Source organism: Hyperolius riggenbachi, chromosome 3, assembly GCF_040937935.1.
Source record: "Hyperolius riggenbachi isolate aHypRig1 chromosome 3, aHypRig1.pri, whole genome shotgun sequence".
Lineage (NCBI taxonomy): Eukaryota > Metazoa > Chordata > Amphibia > Anura > Hyperoliidae > Hyperolius > Hyperolius riggenbachi.
This window is the reverse complement of record NC_090648.1, coordinates 321,038,531-321,065,145: the sequence shown is the minus strand read 5'-3', so window position 1 is coordinate 321,065,145 and position 26,615 is coordinate 321,038,531. Positions and strand designations below refer to the sequence as shown.

The window sequence follows — 26,615 nt, the reverse complement described above, 5'->3', positions numbered from 1 at the left end:
GCAGTTCTTATTACAAGTTATAAGCTTAAAGCAAAATAATAGTTTTTTTTAACCTAACCGAGTCAACATTTGCTGGGCATTAGATTGTAGGCTGTGCTGACAGACTGTTAATGACATAATGTAAGTGACGCTCTGAGGAAAATATTAGTACCATATAAAAAGGACAATAGTAATAATAATAATAATCCTGTAAATATAAGTTGCACTGTTTTTCTCATAGCTATCTTGGCTGTGAAGATGCAATGAGGTCAGGATTCATTTTCTGCTACAATAATGATCTAATAAGGGTAATGGGGGGAGGCAGGGCTAAAGAGAACTGCACTTTGCAGTCATGTGAACAGTCATGTAACATGTAATGCTTATAACGTCTACTTTCCAACTATCTTTAGCAGTTACTATTACTGAGCACATTTATATAATTCCAACACATGGTTCTGTCATGTCTAGCTAAGAAACCATGTGACTATCTGCCCCTCAGAGAGCCCCAGAATTCTGGGATATTACAATGCAACACCCTTAGCATAGTCCCAACCACAGTCCTAGGTATGTCTTTTTGTACCCAAGGTTTGCCTCAGGTACACTTTAACAACTTTACATGGATGCCCCCTTATTTCTGCACATTGATGACTATTCAGGCATCCCTCTCTTTCTGCACTAAGCAGTCAGCCTTAACCACTTTACTCCCGCCCGTACGGATTTCTCCGTCTCTTTTTCCATCCTTTAACCCCCAGGGACGGAGAAATCCGTACTTTCCGCGCTCCCGCTCGTAAACACCCATTCCCGTAAAAATCCATTCCCGTTCGTTGATCTAAGCCCCACAATGATCCGCTGCTCTCCGATGGGCAGCGCGATCATTGTGAAAAGATACAAACTTACCAAGCCTCCAAATACTTCCTCCAAGCTTCCGGAAGGACGCTTGGAGGTCGCAATAAAACAAAAAGTTACTGTGGCCATCTTGTGGTCAAATAGTAAAACTACACCCTACACATTTTTCACATACAAATAAATTAATTTTACACAAAAAATTAACTCATTACCTCCCACACTCCCAATTTTTTTTTTTTTTTTTGTAATGAAATTTTTTTTTAAAAAATGTACAATAAAAAAAAATACATAAATAGTTACCTTAGGGACTGAACTTTTTAAATATTTATGTCAAGAGGGTATAACACTGTTACTTTATAAACTATGGGCTTGTAATTAGGGATGGACGCAAAACTGAAAAAAATGCACCTTTATTTCCAAATAAAATATTGGCGCCAAACATTGTGATAGGGACATAATTTAAACGGTTTTATTATCGGGACAAAAGGGCAAATACATTTCATGGGTTTTATTTACAGTAGCATGCATTATTTAAAAACTATAATGGCCGAAAACTGAAAAATAATTATTTTTTTTCCCACATTTTTCCTATTTTCCCATTAAAACACATTTAGAATAAAATAATTCTTGGCATAATGTCCCACCTAAAGAAAGCCTAATTGGTGGTGGAAAAAACAAGATATAGATCGTTTAATTGTGATAAGTAATGATAAAGTTAGACGAATGAATGGAAGGAGCGCTGAAAGGTGAAAATTGCTCTGGTGGTCAGGGGGTAAACCCCCTCAGTGGTGAAGTGGTTAATAGAATTTTTTAGCTGTATACTTTGCCTTCAGGAGCTGCGAGGAGCCCCAAGTCTCTCCTCCCCCCTCCACAGAATAGCACATGTAGCTTGATTGACACAAATGTCCTTTCACTTTTATGCGGCACAGGCAGGATGTTGACCAACACAACCACAAACAATTGTTGTGGCTAGTAAAGGTAGCCATACATCTAGCAATGATGGGCAGATTCAACCAAGAGACAAATCTCTCTTTAATCAGATTCGACCAGAGAGAGATCTGTCAACACCACAGGCCGATTCACGATCAAATCGACCTTGTGTCTCCAAATATGCCACCTTGCTAGCCTGATGCTGTCCCCCCCAATGTCAAATGTGCAGCCCTCCCCCCACTATACTTTACCTGTGTTGTCAGCCTCTGGCTCCGGGCTCCGTCAGCAATCTGCATACACACGCCCCACATTATGCCGGCGTATACGAGGGTGACGTGTATGAAAATGGGGAGAAAAAGTCCCTGCCTTATATGTATGCCTAATACAGGGAGTACCCGACTTACGATCGCTCACCGATACTAACCCCCGACCAGCCGTGACGTTGGGGACTCCCTGCATTGTCCCAGTGTATCCTCCTCTACCCTCTGTGTGTAGGTATGAGAAGCAGCAGTGCGGCTCACCTCACAGACCTCTCCTCTCCTGCACGGCTCCCCTAGTGTCGGCCTCAGCTGATGACACATTCAACACAAGCTGACACTAGAGAAACTGTGCTGGAGCTGTTGGTGAGGTGAGCTGCACTGCCGCGTCTCATACTTACACACGGGGATACATGGAGGATAGAGAATGCCACACTAGAGACAGAAGGTGACACAGAAGGAAACAATAATTGAGGGAGAACATCTAAACTAGAAATCGCTCCTGAACTATGGACACGCCAGGTTTAGTATATATTTTTTTCCATGGTATTTGCCCTCTCAAACTAAGTGCATCTTATATGCCGAAAAATATAGTAATTATGAAATCGAATGGTCTATCGGCCAAGTCGATAGAGTTATGGCCACCTTAAAAGTCGAATTCAGAGATCGATAGGTTAAGGGAGAGAAAGACAGTAAAACAAACTGTGCAATTATTTTACTGCCACCAGCAAATATGAGGAAGCATTGATCTGGCAGTCAGACTTACTTTTATATCCTGCTGCAGTGCTGAAACTTCTGACTCCTTTCCATACATATCTGACTGAAGGCTTGCGAGTTGTTGTTGGAGACCTTCATAGGTTTTCTGTAACTCTGACAGCTTGCCCTTCTCGGAGGTCAGATCTGCAGTTAGAGATGTAATCTGCTGCTGTAGTTTTCCCTCCAGCTGTGTCTGAAATGGATTAACCAACATCAGATATTTTAGACACAAATACTAACAGACCAACAGGTATACTGATGAAAAGAACCAATTTTGAACCTAAAACACAAAGCATAATATTTCAAGTCGTTCTGAAGCAATCTGATGAGCATTTTTTTTCATTGAATTACTTAGACATTATCCTCTGCCCCACAAGCAGCACTTCATGTACTGTATAGCATTTCAGTCTAGGAGGCTCAGCTGTTCAACCTAGCAGTATATTTCTGGACGTCAGGAAGAAAGCACCCCAAAATTATCAGATAACATTAAAAAAATCATCTATAGTACAATAAAGCAAGATTTGAAGGCTTACTTAAAATACATTTGCCTACGGTCCTCAAGAGGTTAAGCAACCTCACAGATACAACACACAAATCAATTAAGCACAATGCTGAAAACCATAAGCAGACCGGTAATTTGTAATTACCATAACTTAAACAATAAGCCTTATAATAAGCATTATTTAAAGTAAACCCTAAATAAAAAATAATCTGGGAAGGTAAACAATCCATATTTGTAATCTTAAAGAGAACCAGAGACGAAGCACCCTCATGTATTTTATTACAGTTATCAGTGGGAACATGACAGTAAACCCCTACCCTGCTTTTAGTTTATTCTTCTCAGTCTAATCTGTTATCAACTGTGATAAGAATCCACCGACTATTCAGTCGAGGTTTGACCTGGAATCATTATAGCGGAGTCACTCTTCTGTGGAGTCTTTTCAAGCCCAAGCCTGCCACCTCCTGGATCAGATTTCATACTCAGAGCTGTTGACATGGGAGGGGCTGCTGCTGCCGAGAAAGAAGCTCTGAAACAGTGTATCTGTGTGCAGTCTGTCATTATCTACTGTATGCAGTTTCATTTCTATGAGAGACACTTCCTACAGGCAGCCACACAGCATACCAGAATAATAGTTGAAAGCAGACAGACGAAAGGCTGCAGCAGCCCTGCTTGTCTATAGTCTCATAGAGGATAGACAGCACATCCAGAACAACTTATAACCCGGAAGCAGAACAGGTATGAGCCGGCGGCCATATTGGATATTTCCTGGAGCAATAATGGATAAAAAAAACACTCAAAAAGGCACACCGGAGTGGCGAAATTATCAGGTAGAGCATTTATTCTTTACAAGCTATCAACTGATATGTTTATTTTGTGTGAATCGTTCATCTCTGGTTCCCTTTAAATAATACTTACCTTGAGTCCCACATTCTAACTTCAAGGTTTGAAGGCTGCTCTGTCTCACATTCATAACTGCTGTTCTTAATGGTAATAAAGCTCCTGGACAGTAATGATGACCTACTGAAGTTTATTGCACTATTCTGCCATCAGAAGTGTACACAGTCACCTAAATTATTAACCCTTACAGTAAAAAATAAGAAGGTAACAAAGCACTGGCGTAACTAAGTGTGGCGGCAGTCAGTAAGGGTCACTGTCCTCTTTTCTCTCTGCCTTCTTCTTGGCCTGACGCAGGCAATGTGCAGAGAAATTCAGGCCGAGAGGAATGCAGAGCAGAGGACACTGACACCTAGTGGATGCAGCAGGGGTTCTGGAGAGACCTGACATAGAAAGAAGTAAGCCCTGTTACTGCCGCCACACTGATCTGTAGGTCTGGGTGGCAAAGCCAGTAACGCACAGGAGGGGGCTCCAGTAGAGGAGGGAAAATGTCCAAGCCTCTCCTCCTTGTAGGAACGGAACCGTCCTACAAGTTTTGGTCAGGTCAGGTGTAGTTTCGCCCCTACAACAATAGGCAAGTTCTAAGTAGGATTGGAACTATATGCACATGTATATCATCATGTTACATGTCCCTTCAGGTACACTTTAAGTGGGGTCATATTTTTTTTTTGTTTTAAAGCGGTATAAAACCCTGACATAATATTCAATAAAAACATGTTTTCCTACTTTTTATATGCCATACGGTTATCATATTTGCATTTGTGCAGAAGTATTATTATTCATTTAGAAATAACAAGTTCCCAAAAGTACAGTTTTTTGCTTTGAGAGCAGACTTTGCATTTTATTTATAACTGGTTTTATTCATTGTGTATTGAAGGCAGAAATGCTTTGAGTTCCTGTCTGTGTCCAGGAGCTTCTGCACAGTCAGAGAATGTGTCACAGTCCTCACTTGATACAATTAACCTCCTTAGCGGTAACCCCGTGTGTGACACGGGGTAAGCCGCCGGAGGGTACCGCTCAGGCCCTCCTGGGCCGATTTAAATAATTTTGTTTTTGCTGGACGCAGCTAGCACTTTGCTAGCTGCGCCAGCACCCCGATCGCCGCCGCGCGCCCGATCGCCGCTATTCGTTGCGGCGTGCGCCCCCCCCCCCCCCCCACCCCGTGCGCTGCCTGGCCAATCAGTGCCAGGCAGCGCCGAGGGGTAGATCTGGAGTCCCAATGATGTCCCGACGTACGTCATCCCGCCCCGTCGCCATGGCGACGGGGGAAGCCCTCCAGGAAATCCCGTTCTTTGAACGGGATTTCCTGATCGCCTATCGCCGGAGGCGATCGGCGGGGCTGGGGGGATGCCGCTGAGCAGCGGCTATCATGTAGCGAGCCCTAGGCTCGCTACATGATTAAAAAAAAAAAAAAAAAAAAAAAAAACTGCTGCGCTGCCCCCTGGTGGAATGTTTCATACCGCCAGGGGGGTTAAGTAAACACAAGATAACATCATCTCCACTTCGGATGTGTCCAGATTTCTCTGCACTGAACTTTTAAGTCCTGTGTGTAACCCTTTGAATGTTGTTCTAGTAAAAAAAAAATGCTGGTTGTATATAATATGCTGTAAATATTTTTTTAGAGCAAAGAAGAAATGCTGGGTTTCATTCCACTTTAAGACTTTACGCAGCATAACACTTGTTAGAGGGTGCAAATCACCAGAAATATTGTGCATGTCTGACACTTCATTAGAAGGTAAAGGCCATTAATGAGGCAGAGTTCTGGAAATAAAATTACTGTACTTGCTTAGCTTTCACCTAAGTTGAATATTAATGGTTTGGCAGGAGAACAGAGGTGCCAAAAGGATAAAAGGAAGCTAAATGAGCTTAAAAACCAAATTCTTGGTAAATAGAGGAGGTAGTGGTGGATTTACCTCCTCCAAGTAGACACAAAACGACTGTAGTAAAGCCTGAACAAAGAGCCGCTACTGCACCTGCGCTGGATCGCAGTAGGTAAATCTTTACTTTACCACGTTCGGGGATCGCAGCACTGGATTGCCGGGACGGAGGAGGACGGGGGAAGCCTCATTAGGATCCAGAGGCTTCCCCCTCCTAGGTAAGTATCCCCCAGAGTGGTATTTTTTGGTTACAGGTTTTCTTTAACAAAAATGGAAGAAAGGATTAGAAGAAGGGCCATTAAAAGTAAAGGAGTGCTTAAATTACTAATACGTATAATGGTCAATTTTGCTATGGCAGTGTTTTAAAGCAGGGGTCCCCAACCACCAGGCCGCGGCCCACTGCCGGTCCGTTGGCAGTTTCCAGCTGGGCCGCGGCGGGTCTGTCATCTCCCCCCTCTCCCCCCCGCGGCCGCCGCTCATGTTACCTTATAAACTGGCAGCCTCATGTTCTATTAGATTCCCCTAGGCGCCGCTCTCCTCTTCGCAGCATCTCCTATTACAGCAGTCAGCAGCGCGTCTTGCGGCTGCTGTAAGGAGGGAAGGGAGCAGGGCAGCGGTTCCCATGGTAACAGCGATGCATAACATGAGCGGCGGCCTTGGGGGGGGCACTACCTACCCATACTAGGGCGCTATACTGGGCACTATACTAGCTATACTGGGGCACTACCTACCCATGCTGGGCACTATACTAGCTATACTGGGGTAACACCTACCTATACTGGGGCACCACCTACCCATGCTGGGCACTATACTAGCTATACTGGGCACTATACTAGCTATACTGGGGCAACACCTACCTATACTGGGCACTATACTAGCTATACTGGGGCACTACTTAGCCATACTGGGCACTATACTAGCTATACTGGGGCACTACCTACCCATACTGGGCACTATACTAGCTATACTGGGGCACTACCTACCCATGCTGGGCACTATACTAGCTATACTGGGGCAACACCTACCTATACTGGGGCACTACCTACCCATACTGAGCACTATACTAGCCATACTGGGCACAACCTACCCATACTGGGCACTATACTAGCTATACTGGGCAATATACTGGCCACTATACTAGCTATACTGGGGCACTATACTAGCTATACTGGGGCACTATACTAGCTATACTGGGCACTATACTAGCTATACTGGGGCACTACCTACCCATACTGGGACTATACTAGCTATACCGCAGGGAGACATGCAGAGATTGCACAGAAGGAGCCACATCGCTGAACGGTCCCGCCGACCCTGATGCTCTGCCGCCATGGAACGACAAACACTAAAAAAAACTATTGCCGCCTACATGTACGCCTGATCCATCTAAAGGCTGCCCGGCAAAAGGGGACTCACTTTTTCACTGTCCTCACCTTCTCTATTTTCATTCTTTTTCCTCTCTTTTCTCTCCCCAGGGATGGACTGGGGGGCATCTGATTCAAAGTATCGCTGTACAAGAGTTTTGAGTGCCTTATACGGCAGCGGATTACCCCCTCGGTCCTCTCCTGGGTCCATCTCTTGAGTTTCCTTCTATCTATCCTTTTTATTCTATGCCGTGTATATTTGCTGTATGTAATGTACAGTATGTACCAACTGTAAGTAAGCATATGCACTGTATGTATCTACTGTATGTCTACTGTATGCTAAATTGCACCAATCTGCTACTATACCGACCATGTTGTGCCAAAATCAATTCTGGGTACAACTCTCGTTGTACTTGGCGAAATAAACCTGATTCTGATTCTGGAGCACAATACTGGGCACTATACTAGCTATACTGGGGCACTACCTACCCATACTGGGCACTATACTAGCTATATTGGGGCACTATGCTAGCTATACTGGGACTATACTAGCTATACTGGGGCACTATGCTAGCTATACTGGGGTAACTATACTAGCCATACTGGGGCAACAAAACTCCATATACTGGGTCAACTATGCCAGCTATGCCGCCGCACCCCAGCCCACCCCCCAAGCCACTAGGTTGCGCACCCAACAACCCCCCCCCCCCCCTGTTTTAAAGGACCATGGTTTAATAATCCAGGGAGTAAGGCTGTACATAAAGACCATACACATAAGGACACATGCTGTTATACAACCATAATTTAAACTCACTGTTTCAGACAGCTGAGCAGTTACAGTTTGTAACTCTTTCTGGTGGTTCTTTTTGTCTTCTTCAGAAGATGCCTTGATTCTCTTCACCTCTGCATGAAGTTCCTGTTCACGTTTCTCTTTTTCCTTTACAGATAATTGCAACTTGCCATTGTAGGTTTGTACTTCCGACTTCAGCTTAGTGCATTCCTGGAAATGGAAAGTTTTGTATAATCAACCTGTAAACATCTTCAACTTGCAGAAATTAGTACATTAAGTGGTCCAGGACTATGCCATTTCTGCTGAAGTAAAAGCAGAGTTAGTACCTGCTAACGATGTTTTCAACAATCCTTCAGGGCAAAGGTGAGACGTAGCTCCTCCCAGGAACAGGAACAGACAGCACTTCCCCTATAAAAAAAAGTCACATGGTTAGTCCACCCTCAGTGCGTTTAGCCAAGTACCCGACAGGTGAACATTCCACTACCCATAACCGTGCAACTATCAGACACAGACAATTAACACCCGGGTGGGATCGTTGCCCTGAAGGATTGTTGAAAACATCGTTAGCAGGTACTAACTCTGCTTTTTCCCCACAATCCTTCAGGGCAAAGGTGAGACGATTAACAAGTAATACAACCTCAGGGTGGGACCAATGCTTGGAGAACGTTTCTACCAACCGCCTGGTCGTGTGCAGACACTGCATCAATTCGGTAATGACAGATGAACGTAGAAAAGCTTGACCACGTTGCTGCTTTACATATTTGCTCAGGCGAAGCCCCTGCATTATTAGCCCAAGAAGCTGCCCTAGCTCTAGAAAAGTGAGCTTTAAATGAAGCAGGAGCCTCACTTCCCATAACTCTGAAAGCTTCTATAATAGCTAACCTAATCCAATTAGCTATAGTAGATTTAGAAGCTATCTGACCTACAGTTTTCCCTGAAATAAAACAGATAAGGAATCGGTCTTCCAGACATCTGCAGCTCTGTTCAAGTATTCCAGAACACATCTTCTAACATCTAATGAGTGAAAAATCCTCTCTTTTCCACAACTTGGATTCACAGAGGGTAGGCAAAATAATATCCTGCGACCTGTGAAACCTAGACATAACTTTTGGACAAAACTTTGGATCCGTCTGTAATACTAACCTATCCTGAAAATAAGGACTTTTCATAGACAAGGCCTGTAGCTCACTAACCCTTCTGGCTGTAGTGATGGCTACTAAAAATACCGTCTTTAATGTAAGAAATTTAAAAGAACTGTCCCCTAGCGGCTCAAAAGGACCTTTGGACAGCCCCTCTAATACTAACGATAAATCCCAAGGAGAAACGTATGGCTTGTAAACTGGCAGTTTCCTAGATAGAGCCTTCCGAAATCTCAGTATTGGAGAGGAAGACAAGGGGATACCTGAAAAAGCAGATAAGGTAGCAATCTGTACCTTAAGCGTACTCACAAATATTTTTATCCCAACCGTCCTGGAGAAACCAGGACTGCTGGGACTGACAAGCTATCAAACTTAGAGCCCGATAACCAAAGATGGAAAGTCTTCCAGTATTTCAGATAGATCCTCCTAGTAACTTCCTTACAGCTAGTAACAAATGTAGAGGCTGCCTTCTCAGATACTCCCAACTTTTTGAGTAAGGCTAATTTAAGATCCAGACTAACAGATTCAATTTTCCTGGATGCGGATGCCACAGGTTCCCTTGTAGCAGTAGATCCGGCCTGCAAGGAAGTCTCCAAGGGTCTTCTGATGCTAACCTGAGAGCTGAAAACCAGCTCCTTCTCGGTCACCAAGGTGCTATCAAAATCATCCAATTTTGACAACCTCTCCATTTGCTGATGACTGCGGGAATCAAATTGAGAGGAGGAAATGCATACAGAAGTGGAAAGTTCTACTCTTGAATGAATGCATTCACCCCCCTGCTTTGATCTCTTGGATTGAGAGAGAAAAAAGTCTGAATCTGGGTATTGTCTTCTGTTGCAAACAGATCGATTGACGGTGTTCCCCATCGTTTTATGATGTCTGCGAAAACACCTCCTTGTTTAGAGACCATTCTGATGACAGAATCCTGCTTCTGTTCAGTTTGTCTGCATGTATATTGAGTGTTCCCTTGAGATGAACAGCTCTCAAGGATGACACATTCTTTTCTGCCCAAGACAAGATGTCCTCCGCTTCCTCCTGCAACAACAGGAATCGCGTGCCTCTGTTTGTTGATAAACGCTACTGCCGTAACGTTGTTCGACTGGATCAGAACATTGGACTGCAACAGTATCGATTGCACCTGAAATAAAGCCAGCCTTACTACTGTTAATTCCTTTCAATTGGATAACCTTTGAGACTGATTTTGTCCATTTCCCCTGAAAGGCTCTGTGAGCTATATGAGCTCCTCAGCCCCAGGCGCTTGCATCCGTAGTTATTACGTTGTCTACAGGCCCCTTCCAAGGCCTGCCCTTCATAAGGTAGGATTCCTCCAACCACCGTTGCAGAGACACACAGTTTGAGGGATTTTGACTTTGAAATCTAATGTTTGTGGACGACCGTCCCAATTTTCTAGGAGGAACCTCTGTATCTTCCTGATATGCGCTAATGCCCAGGGAACTGCCACCATCGTGGATGACATTAACCCAAACACCGACAAAATCGTTCTTAGGGAAACTTTGTCTTCCCCTTGTAATGATTTCACTGCCAAACTTATCTTCAGAATCTTCTTGGGAGGAAGGAAAATCATCTGTTTTACTGAATCCACTAGCATGCCAAGAAACTGAGTTCTCTGACTTGGAATTAGAGAGGACTTCTCCAGGTTGATGATCCAACCTAGGGATCGGAGATGTTCCGATACCAGATTCAAATGGATTTTCAGCTGTTTTGCTGAACTTCCTAGAATAAGCAAGTCGTCTAAATACGGAATGATTAAAATCGATTGTTCCCTTAACGGAATTAATGCTTCTCCCAGAATTTTTGTGAACATTCTTGGGGCAGAAGTGATCCCAAACAGGAGGCAAACAAACTGGTAGTGTTCTACCATCCCATTTATTCTCACTGCAAAACTTAAGAATTTTTGTGATTTTTGGTGAATCGGCATATGCCAATATGCATCTCTTAGATCCAGAGATGCCATAAAGGCCTCTGGAAACAATAACTCCCTTACTGATTCCATCCGAAAATTTTTCATAAACCGACTCAGGTTTGTTAGGTGCAGAATCAGGCACAGGATGAATTCCATTACCTTGTACAGCTCCACGGAATATGTTGGCGCTTTATAAATCAATAATAATAATAATAATAATTCTGTCTTAGCATGTTCTGCAATATGCTCAAAATCTCTGGAACCAGAGTGGGATCTCTTAGGGCCTTTGAGATCACAAATCTCGATGGTGGAGGAAGGGCAAACTATTTGGAAACCAAACATTATTGTCTGGCGAATAAATGGATTTTTTGACACTTTTGCCCACCTAAGAGAAAGTATCTTAGCCTTCCCCCCCACCGCCTGACACGAGTCATTGGGATTCTGACTGGGACTCTAGAGCTTTAGACTTAAAGCCCCCTTTCCTGGACTTGTCAAAAGTCCACCTCCTGCCTTTACTTTGATCCTTCGAGGCATCCTTTTGATCACTCCTTGGCTTACGAAAAATATTGCTACCACAGTCTTCTGTTTCTTAAGCAAAACTTTATTTTTATTCAATGTTTTTTCCCCAAAGCTGAATCCAGTTCTGGACCAAACAACAATTCACCTGAAAAAGGGACACCACACAGCCTGTTTTTGGATGAGATATTACCATCCCATATTTTAAGCCACAAGGCTCTAATAGAAACAGAGCAATGGACCTGGCAGTAAACCTAATTGCTTCAGCAGAAGCATTTGATAAATATGCAGCAGTTTAAATGAAAATAGCAATAGAATTAAACAATTGCAAAACAGGTGCACCAGCCAGTATGTTAGCTTTGAGCTGATTAATCCACAGCTCCAAAGTTGTGGCCACACATGTAGAGGTAAAAGCCGGCCTAAACATAGCCGCACTAGCCTCCCAAGACCTTTTCAAATAAACATCCACCTTTTAATTAAGTGGATCCTTCAGCTTTGTATAATTGATTATGAATAAACAAAACAGCTACCACATCCTCAATACAGAATTTAAACTTTGAAACAGATTCAGATTCTATTTCTCTAGTGTCTGAAACTATCAACTTCAGTCACAGATACTCCAGATACAGCAACCTGAGAAGTGGATGGATTAGCATTCAATAATGAGGACTTAATTGATTCCAATGAAGCATTAATCACCTCTCTAAAGGATTCAATGTATCCTGAACAGAGTGACCCGGCTCCTCCCCTACAACCCTCTGTATGCACAACTGACAGTCTTTGCATAGGGCAACATAAAATTGCACAAAGGGCATGTTTTATCATTAGGAGGATGCCTGTGCTTATCTGCAGCAGCAGCAGCAGATTTAGCAGAAGCCTTAGTATTGGCATAAACAACAACACAACAAGGCATGTAACTCTGCTCACACATATAGCACAATCAGCCCAGAAAGAGAAACCATTATCTCACCTTTTGGGCGGCCTGGTTGCTCTCAATCCTCTCAGCGTCTGACATGCTTCCAGCTGACACATCCAGCGCAGGACAAACTCTCTCTGAGCAACAGTGCTACAGGCCCGCGCAGCTTCCCCTTGAAACATACCTGGCCTGCCGCGAATGGATGAGTGGCGGCCCGGAAGCTGCAGAGAGAGTAATGAGCCGGCACTACAAATTGTTACTTTCGGCATACCCGCCGGAAAGTACGCATCCGGACGCGGCCAAGCGTCCTAATGGCCGCAATGCGCTCCACGCTGCACATGGCCGCCGGCTTACCTCCGTCCTGCTCACTCCGCCGCAAGGCCGCCAAGGGGAACCCACGCCTTCCACTCTTGCTCTCCCTTGAAGCGGGAGAGAAAGGTAGGCAAACCCCAGGAAAGCTCCAGCCTGGGGCGCATGGCCAGACTGCCTCAGTACCACAGTCTCAGCCACCCAGAGAGATCCACCTGCAGCCCAGCACACAGGCTTCACCCAAAGGGGAGATGCCGACCTGCCTGGACGCAGGAACAAACAGCACTGAGGGTGGACTAACCATGTGACTTTTTTTATAGGGGAAGTGCTGTCTGTTCCTGTTCCTGGGAGGAGCTACGTCTCACCTTTGCCCTGAAGGATTGTGGGGAAAATCAGTATTATGTTATCAACCTCTAGATAAAGGTTATACTCACCTGTCCAGTGACTACCCCTCAGGACCCTAATCCTTTACTTCTCGGATCCAGACACTTCCTCACTGCCACTGTCATCCTTGTTCAGGGGACAGATACAGAGTCTTCAAGTTTGTACACTGTTAATTAAGGTGTCTTCCATTATCATCCTATAGCTCCCCTACCCAGCAAGGAGGAGATGCAGCAGTCATCGTGGTTTAGACTTAAAAGGAAACCTAAAAGGCTTCCTCCAGCCCCCTGTAGGCCGTAGATTCCCTTTCCACCCTCCTGGGTCACTCCATTCCCATTGCCCACCCCGGTAGTGGGCGACTACTGCACATGTGTGGCCCTGGCCGCCTGCATCCTTGGTCATGCTCCCATAACCGGCAGCCTTCTGCGCTTATGCAGTTTGGGAAGGCTTGTAACTGTGCAAACACAGAATGCAAAGTATAAATGCTTGTACTTTACATCTCAGGTACACTTTAAGATCTTCAGTAGGGACACAGCAGTGTTGAGGAAGAAGAATGTTCCCAATTTTTCAAGAGGACGAGCAGAGACCAAAAGAGGGTCCTCCAGAGGGGTGTATATAATACTTCCTTCTCACATATGTGGCTTCAACTCGGTGCCTGGAGTTCTACTTTAAACAATACACTTACTGAACCTAAACCAAAGTCTGTGACCAGCACCTGTTAATACACTCATATGTGTATATCCTCTGTGTCTCCTTGGAACTTCGGGTGCATGTGGTATCCTTACACTTACCTTTCAGTTCTCCAGGATATGAGACACAAATAAAGCAGTAACACTGGCCTCATAGATCCCATATAGATTTGTCTACTGTCACTAAAATAAAACTCCAGAGACAAATTCTAGAGCATTACCTCCTCTTTAGCAGCCAGATGAGCCCTAAGCTCCTGGATTTCTTTATCCGCAGCTTCCGCCTGCGATTTCAGCTTAACCTTCAATTCGTTACGCGACTTCTCCTGCAACAGAAATGATGTGTGCTGAACCACATTTCACATAATATTTGGTAACATTACATAATAATAAATACAGATTTAAAAGATTATTTGAAGCAGGATCCAGATTTAGTTTAATAGGTTACATATTAGGAGAAAGCGCTTACCATGACCTGTATGAGTTCTTTCCCTGCCTGTCTTTCCTTTTCCAGCAGCCCTTTGGATTTTTCCAGTGACTCTGTGCCGTGGATTAGCTGTTCTCTGGTTTCTGTGATTTCCTTCTGTAAAGCATTTTTCTCCTGCTTCAGCTTCTCCAAATTCAAAGTCACCTCCTGCCTTTGTGCTGTCACCTTTTCTAGCTCCTGCTTCATTTTTTCAGCTGTTTCCTTGAGAGCAGCCAATTCTTTCTCTTGCTTTGATATTGTTTCTTTAGAGCGCTGCAGAGTGTCAGACTTTTTCTGAAGCTCTTGCTTGGTACTAGATACTCTGTGAACAACAAACATTCTGGTTACACGCTGCAAATAGTGCAATGATTGTAGGATGGTTACACACGTCCAATTTTGACTGGCCAGTTTTACCACTTCCATGCAGTGTTAGAGCTTACCTACATAAACTGTTTATAGTATTCAAAATCCGTCAGCACACATACTATATGAAAGTAGTAAAATTGGCCAATATTGGATGTGTGTGTGCATCCAAAAATGACCCTGGATTCTAGGCAATAAGGGGAAAGTGTATTTTTAAGTACAACTGCTATATTCTTATTTGAAATGACAGAACGATCGATGACATGCTTTTATTTCCGACCTGCAGGCAGGATTTTGGTTTCAAAGGTTTTTATTGATATATTGCCAAGATGTTCATTATGCATAATCTATTTTCAATTTTGGATATCCAGGAAAAAGGGAAAAAAATACAATATACAGCAGTTAACAACAGGGTGAATGGGGTAAATTGGGAGAAAAAAAATGATCAGGAATACGGTACGTGTTTCACCTGGTGGTATGTGACAAACACATTTGTTTAAATACAATATACAGTAGTTCCCAAGCTTAGGTAAAATATAATAAATATTGCAGACTCCGCATATCAGCATAATGGATCCAGGGGTCCCACTTCTTCTGGAATGGTCCCAATCGGTCGTTCATTGTACCCAACATGCGCTCGTATATCATTAATCTGTGAAGTCTATGCATCAAAGCTTCAAGGAGAAGGGACAGTTTGGTCCATAGGGAAGCTAGATAGGATTTAGCTGCCAAAACTATAAACTGTACAAGCCTATGGACAGGGTATTTGGTGCATTCTTTCTTATGGCCTAGGAGAAAAACCCCAGGGTGTTTGGAAAAAGGACTATGAAAGATCTGGGATAGCAGACCTGTTACCTCACCCCAGAAGATGGAGGCCCGAGGACACTGCCACCAAACATGGAATAAAGAACCAACTTGCTCACATTCTATGAAATGATAGCATGGGATATCATCTCTGGATGATATCTATACTAAAGGTGGCCACACATGATACAATAAAATGATCAGATTTTATGGCAATTCGATAAATGTGATCTGATCTCCCCAAAAAAAAAAAAAAAAAATCAAAAGCCTTTTCTCCCCCATTCGACTGAAAAATCAGATCGGATTTCCTGGGGTTTTTTTTGCGATCCGGAATGCTAGAAATTTTTCTTCAATTTTTCTAAAGATTGTATGGTGTTTGTTAGATTTATTAATATACACACCCAAGCAATTTTCTCAGATTTTTCAATCATTTTATTCATAATTGGGGAAAAATTGAACATATGTGTGTGGTACATTGGTCATATTTTTGAAATGTTACAATCAGTCAGAAAAAATGGATTGCAATTCTTGAATTGAACAGATATTTAAAAAATTGTATGGTGTTTGGCCACCTTATAGAGAAGCCGAGGTGGGGTTCTAAGAATGATATCTGCACAGAGGCTGGGTCTGCCTATACTGCCCAGCCTCTGTTGCTATCTCAATCCCCCCTAAGTTCCCCTGCGCTCTGCTGTCCCCCATAAATCACAGCTGCGCTGTCGACACGCGGCGTGTCGCAGCGGGCTGTGTTTACCTCTGTACTGTCACTCTCGCCGCTCACCCACCTCCTGCATAGCTCTGGTCCCCGCCCGCGTCCCTTCCCTCCCCACTGATTGGAGGGAAGGGACGTGGGCAGGGACCGGAGCTATGAAGGAGGCGGGGGGAGCGGCGAGAGTAACAGTACAGAGGTAAACATAGCCCGCTGCATGTCGACAGCGCGGCTGTGATTTATGGGGGCATAGCAGAGCGCAGGGGAAACTTAGGGGGGATTGAGATAGCAACAGAGGCTGGGCAGTATAGGTAGACCCAGCCTGTGTGTGCAGATATTCTTAGAACCCCACCTCAGGTTCTCTTTAAGTCTGATACCTATACTAAGGGCAGCACTTTACCTATACTAGGGGCACATCCATACCTATACTGGGGCCACTGCTATACCTGTATTTGGGGGAGGGGCACACATCTATACCTATTCTGGGGCCACTGCTATACCTATTCTGGGGCCACTGCTCTCTAGCTATACTGGGGGTATTGCTATACCTATACTGGGAGCACTACTCTACCTATACTGGACTGGCTACCAAGGAGTTAATGGAAGGTGGGGGGGTTGTGAGGGACTTTGGGTGCAGGTTACCTTGGCCCCAGTGCTACTTTAACCATTCCTGGCTGTATTATTGTAGTAGCTAGGTTGGACACTTCCCCACTATGAATACCCACCTGTATGGTCTATAACGTGTGTATGTTTCTGCACCATAAATCTTTCCTTTTTACTGCAAAAGCCCCCCAATCCATCTTTTTTAAAAAGGATTGCCTAGCTCAGGTTGGTATAACAAGAGAAACCACAACTTACAGTGTCTTCTCCTCCTCTAGCTGTTTGCTGAGATCAGTGACTTTGAGCTCCAGTTGTGAGCTTTGCTGCTTCTGTTGCTGTAAATCTTGCACAGTTTGCTCCCGGCTGGTTTTCACACTAGCCAAATCAGCTTCCAGTTTCTGAAGAAATAAAAACACTCCACTAGTTACAAACACTTCGGTTGGTGTAGTATCACTTATCTATAGTCACTCACAGTCCCATTACACTATACACACACATTGTGACGCAGTATTTCACCTCAAGGGCGTATTACAAGTAAAAGCTCATTACTATATAGCAGAAGTTTTTATTTATGCCAGAAAAACTATGTATTTATCCCCCCGAAATCCCTGGGGGAAAAATTTCCCTGCACTTGTTGGAGGAGGCAGAGCTTTGTGCTGTAGCTTTGCCTCTGCTCTATTCAATTTCCGCTGATCGCCGCCTCTCCCCGCCCCCCTCAGTCTTCTTTTACTGAGAGGAGCGGGGAAAGGTGGAGATCGGCGGAGACTGAATGGATTAAAGGCAGAGCTACAGCACAAAGCTCTGCCTCCTACGGGCAGCAAAATCCAAGACCTGGAAAATCGTGGAATTTTGGCTCGGGATTTTTGGGGGATAAATACCTTGTTGTGCTGCGCTGTTGCGGCGAATCCGCTTTGACCTTACTGCTTAACATAAATAAACAATAAAAAAAAGCAAATTAATTTGGCTTGAGACTCTCTAACTGCTGGTGTAAGTAAAATGGAAAAAATAGATCTTTTATGCAGCTCTGCTTGAAATTAATGTATGCTTGAAAAACATCTGTTCCCTTTTCTGTCAGTGCTGCCATCCACTACTACACCAAGGAAAAAATAAAAAAAAGAGATCAAGCTTCGCTTATATGTCAGAAGAAGACTAGACTAAAGGTATGTGACCAGCCAATCACTGCACTATGCCCGTGGAAGGGGCAGCAGCTGCCGAAACTATACCATTTATCTTCTCAACCACCTTCACTCAACATTAAAACAGGGTTTTGTGGGAAGATCCCCATTACTACAAAACTATTTAAGATACAAGCAGTTCTCCAAGAGCAATACATTTAGTATTGTGCTGCACATCACATATTCCTGAAAATTAAAGACAGAGGAGTGAAAAATAGATGCAATATTTTACAAAACTGCAGCAGTCTCACTATCTGTGCTATAAAAGAGAGCTCACCTTAATTTGTCCCTCTAGTGCTTCTGTCTTTTGTTCTATAGTGAGGTATTTTTCTTTATATTCTTTAACACTGTGCTCCAGCTGAGTGCAATGCTCCTGCTTCTCTTGCAATTTTGCAGTCACTTGTTCAAGCTGGGTGCCGACTTTAATTAACTCCTAAACACAGGTAAAACAAAAAGTCATTATGGCAGAATTGTAGTGAAAATAACTTTTGAATAAAGTTGGAGTTTTTTTTGTTTTTTTACAATATTAATTTATAAATTATTTAGTCAGTGTTTAACCAATGTAAAATATTTGTTCTTCCTTCTGAAATTAATGCCAAGTGACATTTTTAGTCCTGTCAGGTGATCTCTGCAGAATATTAGTTTACTGGGAGTTCCAAGCCAGTACAAAATATACTTGGCCTCCCAGAATGCTCTGGGGGAGAGAATTCCACATATCTATACAGCCTAAGCTAATCATCACTGGGAGGGCGGGGCTACATTTAATATACAGCAATATATAGATATAATAAGTGTTTCTGATCCTGAAACCAGGAAAACTACTGTAAAAGTGAGTGTCCTGAATAATTTATAGCAGTCTACTATATATCACTACTCTGCATCTTTAAAGACCTTTCTTGATACTTTAGTCACACTAGCCCAATGGTGCCTGTTGGGCATTGTATAGCAGTGTGTAGGGAATTGTTCAGTGAGAGTAAAGCTCAGAGGGGAATGCAGAGGGAGCTGCAATTTTTTTTGAGCCAGTGGAAAAAGTGCAGAAGGTGTGTGTAGCATGTAAGTGTAGGGTATAGTGTGTGGGTAAATGTACCATGTATGAGTTGAGTGGCATGGGAAATGATGTGTAGAAGATCTAAATAAAGGATCAGACATGATGTGCTGATTTCAGTATTAGTGTGCAACATCAGAAGGGCAGATAATGCACTGCCACATGCATCTCTGTGAGCACGGTTAACGTGAACCCGAGACGAAGCACCCTCATGTATTTTACCATATACAGTGGCTTGCAAAAGTATTCGGCCCCCTTGAAGTTTTCCACATTTTGTCACATTATTGCCACAAACATGAATTAATTTTATTGGAATTCCACGTGAAAGAGCAATACAAAGTGGTGTACACCTGAGAAGTGGAACAAAAATCATACATGATTCCAAACATTTTTTACACATAAATAACTGCAAAGTGGGGTGTGCGTAATTATTCAGCCCCTGAGTCAATACTTTGTAGAACCACCTTTTGCTGCAATTACAGCTGCCAGTCTTTTAGGGTATGTCTCTACCAGCTTTGCACATCTAGAGACTGAAATCCTTGCCCATTCTTCTTTGCAAAACAGCTCCAGCTCAGTCAGATTAGATGGATAGCGTTTGTGATCAGCAGTTTTCAGATCTTGCACAGATTCTTGATTGGATTTAGATCTGGACTTTGACTGGGCCATTCTAACACATGGATATGTTTTGTTTTAATCCATTCCATTGTTGCTCTGGCTTTATGTTTAGGGTCATTGTCCTGCTGGAAGGTGAACCTCCACCCCAGTCTCAAATCTTTTGCAGACTCTAAGAGGTTTTCTTCCAAGATTGCCCTGTATTTGGCTCCATCCATCTTCCCATCAACTCTGACCAGCTTCCCTGTCCCTGCTGAAGAGAAGCACCACAGAGCATGATGCTGCCACCACATTTGACAGTGGGGATGGTGTGTTCAAAGTGATATGCAGTGTTAGTTTTCCGTCACACATAGCGTTTTGGCCAAAAAGTTTAATTTTGGTCTCATCTGACCAGAGCACCTTCTTCCACATGTTTGCTGTGTCCCCCACATGGCTTGTGGCAAACTGCAAACGGGACTTCTCATGCTTTTCTGTCAACAATGGCTTTCTTCTTGCCACTCTTCCATAAAGGCCATCTTTGTGCAGTGCACGACTAATAGTTGTCATACTGAATGATCGCTTGAACAGTGCTCCGTGGGATGTTCAAGGCTTTGGAAATCTCTTTGTAGCCCAAGTCTGCTTTAAATTTCTCAATAACTTTATCCCTGACCTGTCTAGTGTGTTCTTTGGACTTCATGGTGTTGTTGCTCCCAATATTCTTAGACAACCTCTGAGGCAGTCACAGAGCAGCTGTATTTGTACTGACATCGGATTACACACAGGTGCACTCTGTTTAGTCATTAGCACTCATCAGGCAATGTCTACTGGCAACTGACTGCACTCAGACCAAAAGAGGCTGAATAATTATGCACACCCCACTTTGCAGTTATTTACTTGTAAAAAAAATGTTTGGAATCATGTATGATTTTCATTCCACTTCTCAGGTGTACACCACTTTGGATTGGTCTTTCACGTGGAATTCCAATAAAATTGATTCACGTTTGTGGCAGTAATGTGACAAAATGTGGAAAACTTCAAGGGGGCCGAATACTTTTGCAAGCCACTGTATATCAGTGGGAACAGGCTGCTCAGTGAAGAACGAAACAGAGAGCAGGGCAGGTGTTTTCTCTAATGTTACCACTGATATATATGGTAAAATACATGAAGGTGCTTCATCTTTGGTTCACATTAAGTTGAGATACTGTATAGGGGTTGTTTCACTAAAGAAAAACCTCCTGTTACTCGAGCTATTTTCACTAGCGTGCCTTAAATGTTATGGGCTGCACGCTGCGCGTGCTATTAGCCGCGTAATCACAGAAGCGCATGCTATGCTGTGGGTAGTGCAGCATAGCAAGCTCTAGTAAGTCAAGCTTCCTTCCTGGAAATAAGGAGCGTTCCTCTCCTCCCGCCTTGAGCCCTTCTACGTGATCCCCGCACTCTGATTGGCCTAATAGGCTGCTTGTCAAGTGACAGGCAGTCTACTGGGCCAATCAGAGTGCGGGGATCGCATCCTTTACAGGGATTGGACCCAAAGGGGCTAGGGCGGGAGGACAGAAATGCTCCTTATTTCCAGGAAGGAGGCTCAACTTACTAGCGCTTGCTATGCTACACTACCCACAGCATAGCGTGCACTTCTGTGATTATGCGCGCTACGCGGCTAATAGCGTGCAGCCCATAACATTTAAGGCATGCTATTTTCTTTAGTGAATCAACCTTAAAGTGTGTAAGTAAGGAGAAAATAAAGAGTAGCGTGAGAAGGTCTAATGAAGCGTTGTTGTGTGGCAGTGGTAGAAATAAGAACTCACGGTAGAGCCAATACACAGCGTCACACTGGTACTGACCTTGCAAACTGGGACCAGTAGCACAGTAGCGCTAACGGGAGGGAGGCCTGTACTATTACCTACAGTTCTGTTCTGTGACTAATAGAGGATTCTGGAAGTAACTATATTACTGGGGAAGATATACTCTAAAAGGTGGCCATACATTAGAACGATTATGGGCAGATTCGACTAAGAGACAAATGTATCTCTACTCGAATCTGTTTAGAGATAAATTTGTCTCTAGTTGAATCTGCCCATACACTACAGGCTGATTCCCGTCCGATTTTAGCATGAAATTATCAGGGAATCAGCTGAGCCACTGCGTCTGCCCCGCCGCTGCCCCCAAAATTTATGTAGTGTGTACATTTATACATTACCTGTCCTGTAGCAGCTTCCGCACGGTGTTCGCCTATCTCGCCGGGTAACAGCCGCATACATGCTAGCGGCGCATAGCGTCTGACATCAGGCGTGTATGCGGAACCTGACGAGATGAACGGAGACCGTGCGGAGGCTGACACCAGACAGGTAATGTATAAATGCACTACACTACATAAATGTATACATTGCGGCGGCAGCGGCTTGGTCATCTCATCGCTCGTTCGCAATTCGGCCGCCGTACCGGCACGCACCCGACCAACCAACTTCAGCCCGAAATTTTCCAGCATGCGCGATCGACCGTGTGGCCAATTTCTGTCCCGAAATTGGTTGCCTTTGTCGGTCGGGCATGCACTTGACAGCACCAATTTTCATCCAATTCGATTATAATAATCTAATTGGATGGTCGATAGGTTGGTTGGTCGGCTAATGTATGACCCCCTTAACCCAACTAGTGGTGACACACCTACTCCCTATATCACTTCTGAATATAACCCCCATAATGTTTGATTGTCTTGCTTATTTTTGAAGAATCATTAAAGGTGAAGTTTTAGGGTGTTATTGTAGATTGCTCCAACAATCGTGTTTAGCTGAAAAAAATTTGAGTGCTTTTTTTGTGCAAAACTATACTTCATACTTTAAGGGAAATATAGCCCACATGCTCTCTCTCTATCTCTCTATTTCTTGCTCTCCAGAGACACTCCTATGGACGAACTTAGGCTGCAAGCTTTTTTTCCTCTGCGCAGTCATTCTCTGCCGTAATACTCCTCTATACCAGACACCATCATCCGCACCTGTTGCTTGTCTTGCAGTGCATTCTGGGCAGTATCCAAATGACTTTGCAGGTCAACTCTTTGTGCAGTTTTTGCAGCTTCTGCTGACAACAGCAGCTCTGTCTTTGCTTTGATCTAAAACAGAGTATACAGATAATGTTAGTAAAAATGGAGCCATTAATTATTTATAAAAGGAGATGTGCAGCAGGACTTAGGATAATGAAAACAATTCAAGAGTCAAACTACAGACTGAGCACACATTACACTCACACACATATCATTACTAAATAATCCCACATCCAGAGCAGAAGATAAGAATAGCGTTATCCTTACAAATTATGAGCTGCCTGTTCCCTTTGACAATTCCACAGCAAACAAAAGAGCTTGCTTACTAAAGTTCCAGATGAAGCTTGGCTGAGGTGACCAATAACGATGGCCTCTGCCGAGAGTCTAGCGTTTGCACGGCAGCCCCCGACCCCCTCAACCAAGTTACAGTAAAGTTCATTATTCTCCTTACCTACCCCACTCGCCACATGATGTCACAAAAGCGCCACTAAGGTGATCCTCTACCCCCCCCCCCACCACCTCCCCGCATACTAACAGTACACATCTCTAGCCTGCAGGCCAGTGACACCTCTGTCTGCCTCAGCCCTGCAGTGTTACCTGAGGGATCGGGTGTCAATATTTTACTTGTCTACTGACCTTAACTCAGTACTGCACTTTTTCAGTAAGACAGCTAGTATTGACGCAGAGCTGCGCCGCCCAGTGACTAATTTGGGTGCTGGCGATCGCAGGTGCTCAAATTAGAAAAAAAAAGGCAATTCGGATGCCGACAACAGCTGGTGCTCATATTACGTGTCCTTCCCAGTTGTGACAACATGGAGGGGGAAGAGCAGTAACGCCACTCCACAGCTTCAACCTGTGCCAAAATTTGGCCACACCCTTTTTACATGTATGCGTCTGTGGACCTCTGCAGTTAAATTTCAGGTTACAAGCTTCTGTTTGTACCTACAACTGCTCAGAGAGTAATCTCCTACCAATTTTGCACTCTGAAAAGTTTGATATGGATATCTGCTCGCTTTTACTGCAGTCACCGCGAGCTGCTGAAATTATACCAGCACAAACATTTTTGGTAATTGCAAAGGCTGTATATTGCTACATATTTTTCATTATGGCCTCATTAAGAATGGCTCATTTAATGCTTTGCAAATAAAAACACAAAAATGATACACATAATTTTTTTTAATAGACAACATAGCGATTTCAATTCTCTCAGGTGATTAAACAGAAACTAGTTCTGAAATCCCCCTAGGAAACTTGCTGTGCTATTAGGGAACACAGGCCTCAGTATACCTGTAAATCAAGCTGGACAATTTTCTCCTTGCTCTCATTCAGCTGGCTGGTAAGCTCTCCCAATGTGGTCTCAAGAGACAGGACATGGTCTTGTGATGATCGAAGCTGAGACTTCTGCTCCTGCACTTGTTCATGCAAATCCTCCTGTGCTTGCTTGTGGCTTTCTGACTGGTTCTTCAGTTTCTCTGTCAGCTGTGTAACCTGTGAAAGGAAAACAACAACTTAGGTACTGCATGCACATCTCATATCAGGGCATCTATCTGTAGGCATTTTTTTTATACATTCATGTAAAGGACATGTAGGACAAGTAACTACACACAGTTTAGTATTAGGGTGGTTTTTCACTGAGAAATGTAATCATGTTTCTCCCATTTTCCACTTCAGCGATTGTGCCGTGATCCATTTGTGATACGTTTGTTTTTTCCGATGGGAGAAAAAAGTAACGACCAGGAAAATATTCTGAATCTGTGAAAAATTGAAATTGCTATGCGATTTCCTAAGCTCTTTTACAATGTATAGGAAACATTAATATACTTTGTTTAGAAGGCTAATTGCAAGAAAAATGAAGCAAGCATGGAATTACAATCAGGGAAAATCTTATTGCAAACGCAGCACACTAATGGAAACAGCATCCAATAGCATTTTGTATCCGAATGCTTTCTGAATCTCATCGCAAAATGCTGCTAGTGTAAAATAGCCCTTAGTTGATAGGATGACCCAGGTAATGTTTTGTATATACTTTTACAGGCCTATCCTATCCTGAAGACAGGAAGCTGTGGGCGCTTCCTGTGTACGAAGGCACCCGACAGGAGGATGCCAATCCTTCTGTGCTTGCTTGTGGCTTTCTGATTGGTTCTAGCCATGTCGAGCAACATGGAAATCTCCCCTGGGCATATAAAAGCTCAAAGGGTTTGTGTACTCAGCCTTTATATATTGTGTATTAGCAGTGCAAAGCTGCTAGCATCCTAGCAGAAGGGCAACATGCATGGTCTTATTTCAGCTACTGAATCTGAGTGTGTTGGGCATCAAAACTATCCAGTGGCTACACCAATCAAGCTTATGCTTGACATACACTTTAGAATATTCATCCATCATATAAATAACATCACGCTGATATCCATGTTTACCTTGAATACGGCCAGCACCACTACATGCTTGTTTAGATTTAAAGAGACTCTGTAACAAATTTTTCAGCCTTAGTTCTTCTATCCTATAAGTTCCTATGCCTGTTCTAATCTGCTCTGGCTTACTGCAGTCTTTCCTAACTGCACTGTCTCTGCAATAAATCAATGTATCTTTCCTCTGTCCTGTTTGTCAGGCTAAGGCTTGATTGTGTGGAATGTGCAGGGCTGCTTGTGATTGGTAGAAGCGATACACACCCTCTGCAGGCCCCCTGCACACTCTGAATGACTCACACACTATGCTTAGCTGAGCCTATTAGAAGCTGGTTAGTTTGTTTGTAAACACTGCCTAAAACTGTTAATTACAAGCCAGGATTGCAGCAGAGAGTGGCAGAAACAGCACAGAGGGGCACAGGAGAAAATAATGAATAGAATGGTATGCTTTTTATTGTAAGAATATTAGAGTACAGATTCTCTTTAAAGCAGAAATCTGATCAGATATAAAATAGAAGGTGGGCTACACTGGATTTGAACTAATTAATGCAATAAAAGCTGTCTTACCACTGATCATGCACTCTCAATTGACAAAACAAACACGCACAAAACCACAGAAACTTGTTTGAAGCAACTGGTTTTTAATAGATCTACCAAGGTTTCAAAAATTGTACAGTGAATGGCTAGCTTTAGAACTGATCAGAGTAGGCGTGGCACATACCTGTTCCTGCAGTGCATGGTTTTTCTCTTGCAGCTGATTGAGAACAGCAGTTTCTCCCTCTCCTGCTTGAATTTTAGCATACAAGTCTTCCCGCTCCTTCTCAAGAAGAGAAATATTCTTTTTGCTTTTTTCCAGTAAGGCATCTAGGTTCTGGATCTTTTGGTCTTTATCCCCAATTTGACGTAACACCTGCTCAAGATCACTCTGGAGGGAAATAACACAAAGTAAATGCAGGTCAAATGGAAAATATCTCATCGTTGTAGGTGTGGGTGCTGGAGGGAGTAGGTAGCTGAAACCAAGCTATAAACACCAGCAGTGAAAGCATGAAAACTATTGATTTGCATAGAAACAGGTCCTTGTGACGCCAAACCTTAAAAGACTACTGTAGGGGGGGGGGGGGGAGTTGAACTTACCCCGGGCTTCTAATTGTTCCCCCGCAGACATCCTGTGCCCGCACAGCCACTTCCCGATGCTCCGGTCCACTTCTGAAATTTCCGACTTTAAAGTCAGAAAACCACTGCGCCTGCGTGGCCACGCCCTCAGACCATATGAGCCTGTGCAATACACGTCTGCGGGGGACCATTAGAAGCCCCGGGTAAGTTCAACTTTTTCCCCCTACAATACTAATTTAACCTCCCCTTT

General features: G+C 43.6%; 1 protein-coding gene across 6 annotated transcripts in view; it reads right to left on the bottom strand.

Moving 5' to 3' along the window:
- Positions 1-26,615, bottom strand: part of EEA1 (early endosome antigen 1) — a 145,745-nt gene that overhangs the window by 20,068 nt on the left and 99,062 nt on the right. For all 6 annotated transcript variants that reach the window (XM_068276810.1, XM_068276805.1, XM_068276806.1 and 3 more), the window contains 9 exons: positions 25,974-26,177; positions 24,138-24,338; positions 22,806-22,919; positions 18,458-18,613; positions 17,264-17,403; positions 14,536-14,854; positions 14,291-14,392; positions 8,220-8,405; positions 2,779-2,961 (listed from right to left, as the gene is read on the bottom strand). In XM_068276810.1, the coding sequence (XP_068132911.1) occupies positions 2,779-2,961; positions 8,220-8,405; positions 14,291-14,392; positions 14,536-14,854; positions 17,264-17,403; positions 18,458-18,613; positions 22,806-22,919; positions 24,138-24,338; positions 25,974-26,177 (1,605 nt within the window). The remainder of the gene's footprint in view (positions 1-2,778; positions 2,962-8,219; positions 8,406-14,290; positions 14,393-14,535; positions 14,855-17,263; positions 17,404-18,457; positions 18,614-22,805; positions 22,920-24,137; positions 24,339-25,973; positions 26,178-26,615) is intronic.